This window comes from Misgurnus anguillicaudatus, chromosome 7 (assembly GCF_027580225.2).
Source record: "Misgurnus anguillicaudatus chromosome 7, ASM2758022v2, whole genome shotgun sequence".
Classification (NCBI taxonomy): domain Eukaryota; kingdom Metazoa; phylum Chordata; class Actinopteri; order Cypriniformes; family Cobitidae; genus Misgurnus; species Misgurnus anguillicaudatus.
In genome coordinates this window covers 14,980,747-14,993,119 of record NC_073343.2, presented here as the reverse complement: position 1 = coordinate 14,993,119, position 12,373 = coordinate 14,980,747, and the positions used below count along the sequence as shown (strand labels likewise).

Here is a 12,373-nt window from a genome sequence, read left to right as displayed (position 1 = left end):
AGCCTTGTAGTAATGTAACAGGAATGTAACTTTATCTGTAGTAAAATGATCTGTATTTTTCTATTGAAATTGTTGGCCAGAACAATAATTTCCATCACTAAAGATAGCTTTATTAGCACTCTTCCGGACCTGTCCCAGATGAAACATGTAGCAGATAACCGTGAAGATCTGGATATTGTAATAGAAAACCTGAACAACGTTTTTTCTAGCACGCTCCAAGCCGTTGCTCCCATTCGGGAAAAGAGAATCAAAGAAAAAACGCCAGCTCCATGGTATGACCATCATACTGCAGCCCTGAAAAAAGGTAGCTAGAAAAATGGAACAAAATTATAGAAGCAAAAAGAGAGTGTGCAACACTACAGACAGGCTATAAAAACTCAGCAAGCTTATTAAAGAAAATCATAAGAACACTTGTTTCCTCTTTGGTTCAGTTGCGAAACTGACTGGAAACAAAGAACAAACAGAAACAATACTAAATTTCAACACAGTTGTAACGACTTCATGAACTTCTTCACTAACAAAATTACGGTTATTAGGGAAAACATCAAAGCTACACAAGCAGCCACCACTCTACCTAATAGTACATTTAACACTAGATTACCATACAAACATCTTGAGTCATTTAAAGCTACTACAATAGAAGAGCTCTCTTAATTATTAACGTCATCCAAATCATCGTCCTGTATATTAGACCCTGTTTTCACAAAATTACTTAAAGAGGTATTCCCTGTAGTGTCAGACCCAGTATTAAATATCTTTAACCAATAGCTAAAACTAGGGTACGTTCCAACAGATTTCAAACTAGCAGTTATTAGACGGCTCATTAAAAAAACACACCTTGACCAGGGGGATCTTAATAATTTTAGACCAATCTCAAATCTCCCCTTTCTTTCTAAAATATTAGAAAAGGTAGTGGCAGTCAGCTATGTGCATTCTTAGTGAATAATAGTTCCAATCAGGATTCAGGCCCCACCATAGCATAGAGACAGCACTGCTTAGAGTTACACATGACCTCATCTTAACATCTGATCATGGTTAAATCTCAATTCTTATATTACTAGACCTTAGTGCAGCTTTGACACAATAGATCACACAATCTTACTCAATAGACTAAAAAACTATGTTGGCATTAGTGGTCAGGAGTTAGCCTGGTTTAGATCGTATCTAACCAATCGCTATGACTTTGTTTATGTAAATGAGGAAGAATCATATCACTCCCAGATTAAATATGGCGTACCGCAGGGATCAGTTTTAGGTCCTATCCTATTCTCTTTATATATGTTACCTCTAGGAGACATTATCAGGAAACATAACATAAGTTTTCACTGCTATGCAGATGATATCCAGGTTTACATCTCCTCATCCTAGAGAAACCCACCAGTTTTCTAAGCTAACAGACTGTATTAGCGATATTAGTGACTGGATGACACATAACTTCCTTATGCTAATCTTCAATAACACAGAGATACTTATTATTGAACCAAATCGTTCCAAACAAAATATGTCAAGTTACAAGTTGCCCATACGTAGATGGCTGCACCGTAGTGCCATCTTCCACAGTTAAGAACCTAAGTTTGATGTCCGACAGCAATTTATTCTTCAATAGTCATATCTCCAACGTCTGCCGCACAGCTTTCTTCCATCTTAGAAATATCTCAAGAATACGACATATGCTGTCTGCATCAGATGCAGAGAAGCTTATCCACGCTTTTATGACCTCTAGAATAGAATATGGTAACTCGTTACTCAGGGATGCCATGCAAATCAGGTAAACAAGCTTCTGCTAGTTCAAAATGCCGCTGTAAGAGTGCTTACTCGAACTAAGAAGTATGACCACATGAGCCCAATTTTGGCATCTTTACACTGTCTACCAGTAAAATATTGCATACATTTTAAAATATTACTAATCACCTATAAAGCCTTAAATTGCCTAGCACCCTCGTATCTTAAAGAATTACTATCAGAATACAATCCATCAAGTACACCGTGGTGCAAAATTCTGGTCTCTTAATTATCCCTAGAATATCAAAAGTGTCAGTAGAGGTGGTAGATCCTTTTCCTACTTAGCCCCTAAGCTCTGGAATGGTTTGCCATCTGATGTCCATGAATCAGACACAGTCGATCACTTTAAGTCTAAACTTAAGACTTTTTCTGTACGGAACAAAGAATTCAAATAACTCGTCTGGGTAATTTACTAATGCCACAATAGCTAGCCTGTCTGGAACAGAGCAGATATTAAAGGGATAGTTCGGCCAAAAACGATATTAAACCCATGATTTACTTACCCCCAAGCTGTCCGAGTTGCATATGTCCATCGTTTTTCAGACAAACACATTTTCGGATATTTAAGAAAATATTTTAGATCTTTCTGTTCATTAAATGTAATGTTACGGGGTCCAGCAATAGTCCACGACCTTCAAGTCCAAAAAAGTGCGTCCATCCTTCACAAATTAAATCCAAACGGCTCCAGGATGATAAACAAAGGTCTTCTGTGGGTAATCCGTGCGGTGTTGTTGTAGAAATATCCATATTTAAAATGTTATTAACGTTATAAACTACCTTCCGGTAGCGCCACCATCTTAGACTCAGGAGAGAGTATTAGCGCACTTTTCTTAGTGACGTATGACAAATTCGGAGGGCGGGGGCACAGAGCAGCAGCAGAGAAACTCAACACGTCACTGATCTACTGGCCATTCTTTAAATGTGATGCCTGCCAAACGACCACCGGCTGAACCCGTCTAATTTCCTTATCCGTTTACATATTGTCGCTGTTCGATGAAAACCACGTATGTCCATTTTGTGGATTTTGAGATTTTTCGACGAATTGAATGTCCAGTTTCATTTCCGTATACAGTATGCTTCACATATCTAAATGGCCAATGAAAAGTTGTGAAATCATGTCATCTGATTTTCAGGTATATCCATTTGGTGTCAAAGCTGTCAATCACGCCGCGTATCTCCCGCCCTGTGGAAGAATCTCGCCGGTCAAGCTCAGCACTGGATAGCCAAATAAACATAGCATGGTGAGACAATGACTTTCCTTCATCGAGGTAAACGTTTCCCCCCTGATGCCAGACGTACATCTAGGAATGACAAAATTGCGGTAGGATTGTGCAAACAAAGTATCTGTCTAGCATTACTATGTCAGTGTATTAATTCATTGTCCCTTCATACGGGGAGACATTTTTGCAAGAGAGACATTTAATAAATGTATAATTAATATTTAATAAACTAAGCGTATTTAATAAGTTAAGACGTAGGCTATTTAATAAACTGAGCGTCTGTCAATATGAAACGCGATTTGCCCATTCTAATTAATGATCGGAAGAACGCATATCAACCACCGTTACTGTAAAATATGCACATATTTCCATTTAATCTTATTTTTGGGCAAATGTGGATTATATCATTACACTGGCAAGAATATGGTTACATGTACAGATGCCATACCAAGTATGATAACGCTACATTCAACTTCTTTTGAAATACAGTGTTTTTTTCACTTCCTGAAAAGTAACTGTTTTGGACATACATATGTTCAGTTTAATCTCAGCTGCTGTATTTTGCTACATAGGCTATGTTGTTTATTGATTTTTCTGTGTTTCCCCTGCTTCTATTTATGTAAAGCTGCTTTGAAACAATTACTAATTGTGAAAAGTGATATATAAATAGAATTGACAAAAATCATAAACATCTCAGCAGCATAACTTATTAACACACTTAAGATATTTATAGAATTTATTGTGTGTATTTATGTCCTTTTTTACATTTTTAATCAGACAATAATTTTAAAGACATAACCAGACAACCGAGCTCTTGTTTTTTCTCAATCAGTGAGCTGTAGCATTTTCACTACAGATGTGATGTCATCTACATGCATTTCAGGATTACGAGAATATATAACTGTCAAGCAGGAGCACCACTGAATTATATAAAAGAATATATATAATATGTATTATTAATCACAAACATGTTCATTCTAAAATCTAAATAAATAATCACACAAGTACCATATGTGAATGCAAAAATTTGCTGGTTTTGTAATTGTTATGTTATACAGCATTGTTTTGTTCGTACAGTAAAATGCGTACTTTGAAACAGTTAAGATAACTTAACTTAAAATGTGTTAAACTAACATTTGATGCAGCAATATAAACACAACACCTAATTCCGGTGCCGCTGTGCTTATAAAAAGCCATAGAATATAAGTTTTTATTCAGAGAAATAACACCGACCGTTTAAGCTTTTAAATGTCATAAAACTTTATTGTGTATTATTAACAGAATGCAGCAGACCCACTCACCTTAACATTTTCTAAAATTCCCTTATCCTGCCCGATTTTAACATAAACATTGCAAATAACATCAGAAGTAACAATTAATTTCCTTACACATTCTAAAAATAAATCTTGTGTGACTGATTTTAGGCTGAATTTAGATCATGATTTTGAACGCAACTCAATGACGCCCTATGCTGGTTGGGCATAGCAAGATGGCGGCTCGAACTCTGCGATGGCTTCATCTCTCGCTGTTAGGTTAAGGGTTCTATGCGCAATCCAGTCATTTATGTAGATCAGTGCACAAAACACATCTTGAGCTTTTTTTAAGGAGACTGAAGTCCTGAAGTCATTCGATTAAAATTAGACATTAGGATTTAAATTTATATGTATCATATGTATGTATGTATGTATGTATGTATCTATGTATGTATGTACGTATGTACACACACACACACACACACACACACACACACACACACACACACACACACACACACACACACACACACACACACACACACACACACACATTCTATTGAAATATTTTGTTATAAATTCAGAAGTATACCTTATTGTGCTTTTACAACAGAGATGGTATATTCCTCTCACATTCCTAGCTTCAAGGCTGTGCTGGTTTGTGCTGAACACAGTGTTAAGAGAATTGCCATTATTATGTTTTTAAGCAACTGAAAAAGCACAAATGTCAGTGAAGGTCAAAACTGTTTAAGGATGCAAAATCAGCCAAGACCCCAAAGGGTTAAAATTGTTTTTTGACTACAAAATAAAATAGTATGATTAAATGGATGAATCTGTTTATGTCACTGGCAAAAGAAATCTTTGCCAACGAAACAGAAGTGATGTAACGCACATTTTTCGTGGCGATCGTGGCGAAATCTCACTCCTTATATTATTAGACCTCAGTGCAGCCTTTGACACAATAGATCACACAATCTTACTTAATAGGCTAGAAAACTATGTTGGCATCAGTGGTCAGTCGCTAGCCTGGTTCAGATCGTATCTAACCAATCGCTATCACTTTGTTTATGTAAATGAGGATGAGTCATATCACTCCCTGGTTAAAACGGCGTACCGCAGGGATCAGTTTTAGGTCCTATCCTGTTCTCGTTATATATGTTACCTCTAGGAGATATTATGAGGAATCATAACATACGGTTTCACTGCTATGCAGATGATACCCAGCTCTACATCTCCTCACATCCTAGCGAAACCCACCAGTTTTCTAAGCTATCAGACTGCATCAGCGATATTAGTGACTGGATGGCACATAACTTTCTTATGCTAAACTCCAATAAGACAGAGATACTTGTTATCGAACCGAATCGCTACAAATATAATATGACAGATTACAAATTGCCCATAGATGGCTGCACTGTGGTGCCAACCTCCACGGTTAAGAATTTAGGTGTGATGTTCGACATCAATTTATCATTCGATAGCCATATCTCCAATGTCTGCCGCACAGCATTCTTCCATCTTTGAAATATCTCAAAAACACGCCATGTGTTGTCTGCATCAGATGCAGAGAAGCTTATCCACGCTTTTATGACTTCTAGAATAGACTATTGTAACTCGTTACTCGGAGGATGCCATGCAAATCAGGTCAACAAGCTTCAGCTAGTTCAAAACGCTTCTGCAAGAGTGCTTTCTTGATCTAAGAAGTAAGACCACATAAGCCCAATTCTGGCATCTTTACACTGGCTACCAGTTAAATATCGCATACAATTTAAAATATTACTAATCACATACAAAGCCTTAAATGGCCTAGCACCCTCATATCTTAGAGAATTATTATCAGAATACAATCCATCACGTGCATTGCGGTCACAAAATTCTGGTCTCTTAATTATCCCTAAAATATCAAAAGTGTCTAAAGGTGGCAGATCCTTTTTCTACTTAGCCCCTAAGCTATGGAATGATTTACCAACCGACATCCGAAAATCAGAGACAGTAGATAACTTTAAATCTAGACTTAAAACTTTACTCTTTAACAAGGCATTCAGATAACTTGTTTAGTAATGGTACTTATCTCTATAGCTAGTTTGTATAACCTAATAAATAAATAAATTAAAACCTTTTTTCGTCAACACTCCAAAGCATGGTAAACGTCATTAATACTCTTTAGTAATATGGTGAAACTTTGATTTAGTTGTCGGTTGAGTCTTAATTTCCACATATGGTCGTGTTGCAATTTTGGCTTTTCCCACGATCTTGAGAATATGTCACACAGAACCGTTTGCCACTGTACGTTAGTATTAACGACGGCAGTGGGGCCTCTGGCCCTAGTCAAACGAGTCTCTGTTTTAAGGATCATGGGGGGGGGCATATATAGACTCGCCCTGGGCCCACAAATTTTCTAAAATCATCAACTATGTGTAATTCATTTAACCAGCAATAGTTAGCCTGTCCAGAACAAAGCTGACTAAAATCACATCACTGTATGACACTTGCTTTTCATGTGAACGGCCCCTACGCTAATAAGATTTTGTTTCTCTCTCCCTGTCTCGTCCTCGATCCCGAGGACAATGAGACAAACAGATCCAGTTCCGGTAAATGTGAAAGTCGGCACACCTCTGATCTACTGGCTGTTCTTCAACGTGATGTCCAGCCGATGCCTGACCAATGACCACCGGCAGAACCCGCTTAATATCCGCTTAATCTCCTTATCCGTTTGAATGTATATAAATATATATATATATATATATATATATATATATATATATCTCCCAAGGGTTTTTTCCTCCTAGGACTTTTTTTTACTTCCCCGGCTAATAATCCGGGGGGGGGGGGGGGTTTATCCTAGGGGGTTTTTCAACAATCCCAAACCACGGCTGAGTACTTAAAAAGTGCCAAGACCACAGAGAGCTCAGTCATTGTTTAAATTCAAACTGATGTCCTCACCTCTGCAATTATACGATTAGTGTCTCCTAAAAAAAGCAAATCTAAAGCATCCTCTTCATTAGCCGCTTGTTGCAACGACAGGTTCTTAAGGTGAATGTTCTGGTCTGAGTCTTCCATGATGGTCACCTTCCTAGTAAATAACAAATTATCAAAAAAGAAAGGAAACTTAATTACAATACAAACAAAATGTGTTTTGGTTCAAACTAAATTGGAGTAGTTAAAATAAAATCTATAAACAAATCAAGTAAAATACAGCTTTGTAAATGCAAATCACATAATTGGCGTTCTAGCAGTTTTTACCAGCAGTAGGACATTAGAATTCAGCAAGAGTGATTAGTAAGCCCTGGTCTCGATTGCTTTTAAGACCAGGGCTGTTCATCTGTTCTCTTGAAAAGTAAATAAACACATACTTTTCCTTGTATGCTTGCCCTGAAAGTGTATAAATGAAAATGAAAAAAAAAATGTAAATGTCTTATCATTAAAATATGAGTATTAAAATAACATGCAAATTTTTATGACCCTGTCGTTCAAAATAACAATAAATCTAATGCAACCTCTGCCTCACAAATGTATCCTTGTGCACATGCAAACATTACTACTAAAACTAGCCTTACTCATACTCATGTCAGGCTACCAGTTGCGCAACAATATTCATATAAAATAATATTTTAAACTAAATGTTTATGCTTCCTTTAGATGATTGCAGTATTTGGAATCCAATTGTGGTTATATTTGAAAACATTTACTACTATAAACTATCCATACCCATGCCACTATTGCATTTGATGGTTTTCTTATTATTATTATTAGGGGTCAAGCACCGAAGGTGCTGAGACACTTATTGCAATTGTTAGTATTATTAGGGGTCAAGCACCGCAGGTGCTGAGACACCTATTGCAATTGTTAGTATTATTATTATTATTATTCTGCTTACTCTTGTCCAATGGGAGTCTATGGCAGCCCTATGAACCATAAGTAATAGAAGGATGAAATTTGGCACAGTTGTAGTGGTGGTCCTAAATAGTCATGTGACCAAAAATGGGGCAGTAGCAGTCTCTAGCAGTAACTCTATAGCGCCACCAGCAGATCAAAAATTCAATGTTCGAACTGTTATAACTGGTGATAAATTTGAACTATGAAAATTTTACTTAGTATACGTGATTGTTCTTCTCACATTAATTGCTTTTAATACGTTACAGTAAGACTCCTACCATTACAGTAGCGGCCATTTTGAAATGTACAGTTTTTTGTTTTTTCGCTACTCCTTCAAATTTGATTAAATTGTTATGAAGTTTGTCACAGGTGATCTACGGACTGAGCTGCATAGAAATGACTGAACAGAATTTTGATATTTATCTTTATTCAAAAGTAATAAATGCGTGATCTTAACGAGGTTGACGCAAAAATGGTTCTGAAGCTGTACCTCAGTCATTCGTTGATCAATCTAAATGAAATTTGGTACACTTCATGTGGACCATGAACTTGAGGTCCATATCAAATCTGGCGACAGCGCCACCTATGGGTCATGAGATATTAAAATAGGCTATTTTTGCTCATAACAGTTTGTCAGAAAATTATGATCTTGATGTCTTTGGATTGCTTACCTCATGCCGCATCTGTCGATGTGTATTATGCCGGGTTTGACCAAACCGCCTGTCCGCCATTTTGAAATTTCACTTACATTTTTGTATTTTTTGAACTATTCGAGATATCCACGCAAAAATTGGTAAGGAGCTTTGACATGATGTCCTGAAGGTACCTGGGAAGTCAGAGTACAGCGCCACCTAGGGGTAATAAACTATAACAGTTCTTATGGAACTGCTTATAACTTCAGAATACTTTGTCTGATATGAATTTCTTTCTGAAATTGTATTCACTGGTTTATGCCGGTTTTAACGATACCTCATTTGTCATTTTCCAACATTCTGTTCATGTATTATTGTAAAGCATTTGGTAGATGATTTTTCCGCTACTCCTTTTACAAATTTTGTTTATTTTTTGCCAGGTTCTGCAGGTTCTGTGTCAATTCTGCATCTTTTCAGATATCTAATCTTTTTCTGCTGCCCCATGAACTGTGTCAACTGAGTGGCGCATCCAGGAAATCACATGCATTGAGATTCTGAGTTCTTGGGTTCGAATCCCACCTGAGTCATGTATTAGATTTTTCTATTAAAGTTTTGTTCTTCCTCATCAATTCTTCTCAACCTGTCTGTAGTTCACATATGTTATATTTTTCCATGTTTGCTGTTGTTGCTCTGCATTGTGGTGGTTCTGCTCTATGATTCCTGAGCCTTGCGTGTTTGATGCGCTTTATGGTGCTTGCTGTGCTTTGTGAGCTTGCTGTGCTTTGTGTGCTTGCTGTGCTTTGTGAGCTTGCTGTGCTTTGTGTGCTTGCTGTGTTTGTGAGCTTGCTGTGCTTTGTGTGCTTGCTGTGCTTTGTGTGCTTGCTGTGCTTTGTGAGCTTGCTGTGCTTTGTGTGCTTGCTGTGCTTGGTGAGCTTGCTGTGCATTTTGAGCTTGCTGTGCTTTGTCAGCTTGCTGTGCTTGGTGTGCTTGGTGTGCTTGCTGTGCTTGGTGAGCTTGCTGTGGTTTGTGAGCTTGTTGTGCTTTTTGAGCTTGCTGTGCTTTGTGTGTTTGATGTGCTTTGTGTGCTTGCTGTGTTTTGTGAGCTTGCTGTGCTTTGTGTGCTTGCTGTGCTTGTGTGCCTGCTGTGCTTTGTGTGGTGGCTGTGCTTTGTGTGCTTGGTGAGCTTGCTGTGCTTTGTGTGCTTACTGTGCTTTGTGAGCTTGCTGTGATTTGTGAGCTTGCTGTGTTTTGTGTGCTTGCTGTGCTTGCTTTGGGTGCTCATTATTGCGCTGAAGGTGCTTGGCCCCGAGTTGCTGCTTGCAGCTATATTATAAATTGTAATTTTGTTATTTCTGCTCTGCAATGTCATGTCTGCACCTTCCTTGATTGGGCCATTTGAATGCTTGCACCTCTGAAAACCTTGACTAGCTACACTGCCTGTGTAGCGCAGTCTACTAAACGCATGCATCAAAACTCAGAGGTTGAGGGTTCGAATCCCGTCTGATGCATGTGTTATGTTTTTCTATTGATATTTGTTTTGAGTTTATTCTCACCTATTATTCTCAACCAGTCTGTTTTCCATGTTTTGCACGGCTTGCAGTAATTTGGTGGCCAAGCATCATCACCAGTTCAAAAATGCAGTAGCGGCCATTTTGAAAAGTACAGTATTCAGTTTTTTTGCTACTACTTTTGCAGTGTTTGTTGAATTGTTACACAATTTGGCTCAGATTATCTTTGGACCGGCCACATAGAAATGACCAAACATAATTTTGATATTTATCTTTGTTCAAAAGTAATACATTTGTCAACAGGAATAACTTTTAAACCATTTAATCAACTAAACTTCTATGGAGAATATTTGATGGGGTAATCTATGCCTTCCCAGTAGCTCAACCAAATGCGTGATGGGCATGAAATCCAGAGGTTGCGGGTTCAAATCCAGCGTAGGGCAGCAATTAAAATGGTTGACAAATTTGTGTCATGTAGAGTCAAATGTTCGAACAGGTTTGACTACCTACAGGGGATTTGAAAAAAATTCTGTTCTTGAGAAAAATCTCTCCAAACTTGAACATACACATTGTCGCTTAAGCAGCTCTCTGTATGTCTGTTTCCCCTGTAGCTCAACCAGATGAGTGACAGGCATGACACCTGGAGATCATGGGTTCAAATCCTGGCTAGGGCAGCAATTGAAGTCTCTTACTTTAGAGTCAAAACCTTCAATTCATTATTTGTATTTTACTTTATTATTTTTACAGGTATTATTTCGTTCGTGCTCTTTTGGTTTAAGTCTCATGTGTAACATGTATGATGCTTTGATGGTTCAATTGTTTTCTAGGTCAGCATTGGACTAATCGCTCCTTCTTTCAGCATGCAAATAAATACTATACTTCAAAATTTTTATTTTTTCATTATGTTCATTCTCATCTCTGAGTCCTGTGTGCTGATAGTTCCCATATATATCTGCTACATTGCATTCTTCAATTGCATGTCCTTTCAGCTTCATTGCGTGTTGCAGGACCATTGTTGCTTGGCCCCGTATCGCTGTCTACAGCTATATTTAAATTATGTTTTTAATTTTTGAAACTTGAAAGAGTCAGAAGGGAGACTAACGGTAAGTCCTCGAGACGAGATGCTTCATGTTGGGGATTCAGTAGATCGTAGCCAGCGTCATTGTAGATTTCCAGGTAAGATATGTGGGTCGTATAGATTGTAGTGCTGTCCTGTAAACAGAAACACTCTTTGAGTAAGGTACAGTGACATTTCGAGTTAACATACTTGTTGATCCTAAAACAACATTCCTACAGGTTTTAGGGTTAGGTTTAGTGTGGATGTTATTGGATGTTAGTGTACACACAATTGTATGTAGCATGTTATTGTATTAAGCAGAAGCCATATTGTGTGTCTAAAACAAATTTCCTTCGGGACAATAAAGTTTATTTTATCTTAATTCTTATTAATCTATTATACTATAAGGGGCAGGTTATGGTTAGGGAGTGGGTTAGAATTTAATTTCTGCTTCATAACTATCAAAAGATGCCATAGACATGCCTTACACAGCTAAATCTAAATGTGCTAAAGTATACCAAACATATACTCAAAATTCTTGTTAAAGGTGAAATGTGCCATTCCTGTGCCACCAAAGAGAACCAAACAAAATTAAAATCATGAAGTGTATTTGTAAGGATGTTGTTCTTTTTTTATTATTATTATTACCAGAAATCACACTAACACTTAAAGCACATTCATACAGTTGGACGCAAGTATATTGCAAACAGGGGCGACTGTCTTTATGCTAACTTTTTCCAAACCAGAAACTCTCCTGTTCCCCTAACTTTGAGCACCACTGCACGTCTATTATTACATAGTGTTTTTATCTATCATATCTATCTAAAATATGTAAAACACATTTTCATATAATGGAGGGTTAAATCAATATATTTATCAGATGCTAATGTTTTCACTGGAACCTTATGCTCCACTCTTACGTCATGTTTAGATAATCTTTGTCCTCTGTCATCCAGACTAGCTCGTGCTACTCCCTCCTGCTTATTCTCCACGAGCAATGGACTACACTCAGGGCTGCTGAAAGGAAATGGCGCAAGTCTAACCA

General features: G+C 37.5%; 1 protein-coding gene across 5 annotated transcripts in view; it reads right to left on the bottom strand.

Annotated features, from left to right (window-relative positions):
* The window catches only part of kif6 (kinesin family member 6), a 283,602-nt gene that overhangs the window by 205,269 nt on the left and 65,960 nt on the right, over positions 1-12,373 (bottom strand). For 4 of the 5 annotated variants that reach the window (XR_012370505.1, XM_073869458.1, XM_073869455.1 and 1 more), the window contains exons 2-3: positions 11,374-11,483; positions 7,199-7,328 (exon numbers count right to left, since the gene is read on the bottom strand). Coding sequence is in view for 3 of the 5 variants with exons in the window: in XM_073869458.1 (XP_073725559.1) it covers positions 7,199-7,315 (117 nt within the window). In the remaining 2 variants the exon portion in view is untranslated. Of the gene's footprint in view, positions 1-7,198; positions 7,329-11,373; positions 11,484-12,373 lie in introns of those variants that run through there. The other variant, XM_055173254.2, reaches the window with a different exon arrangement.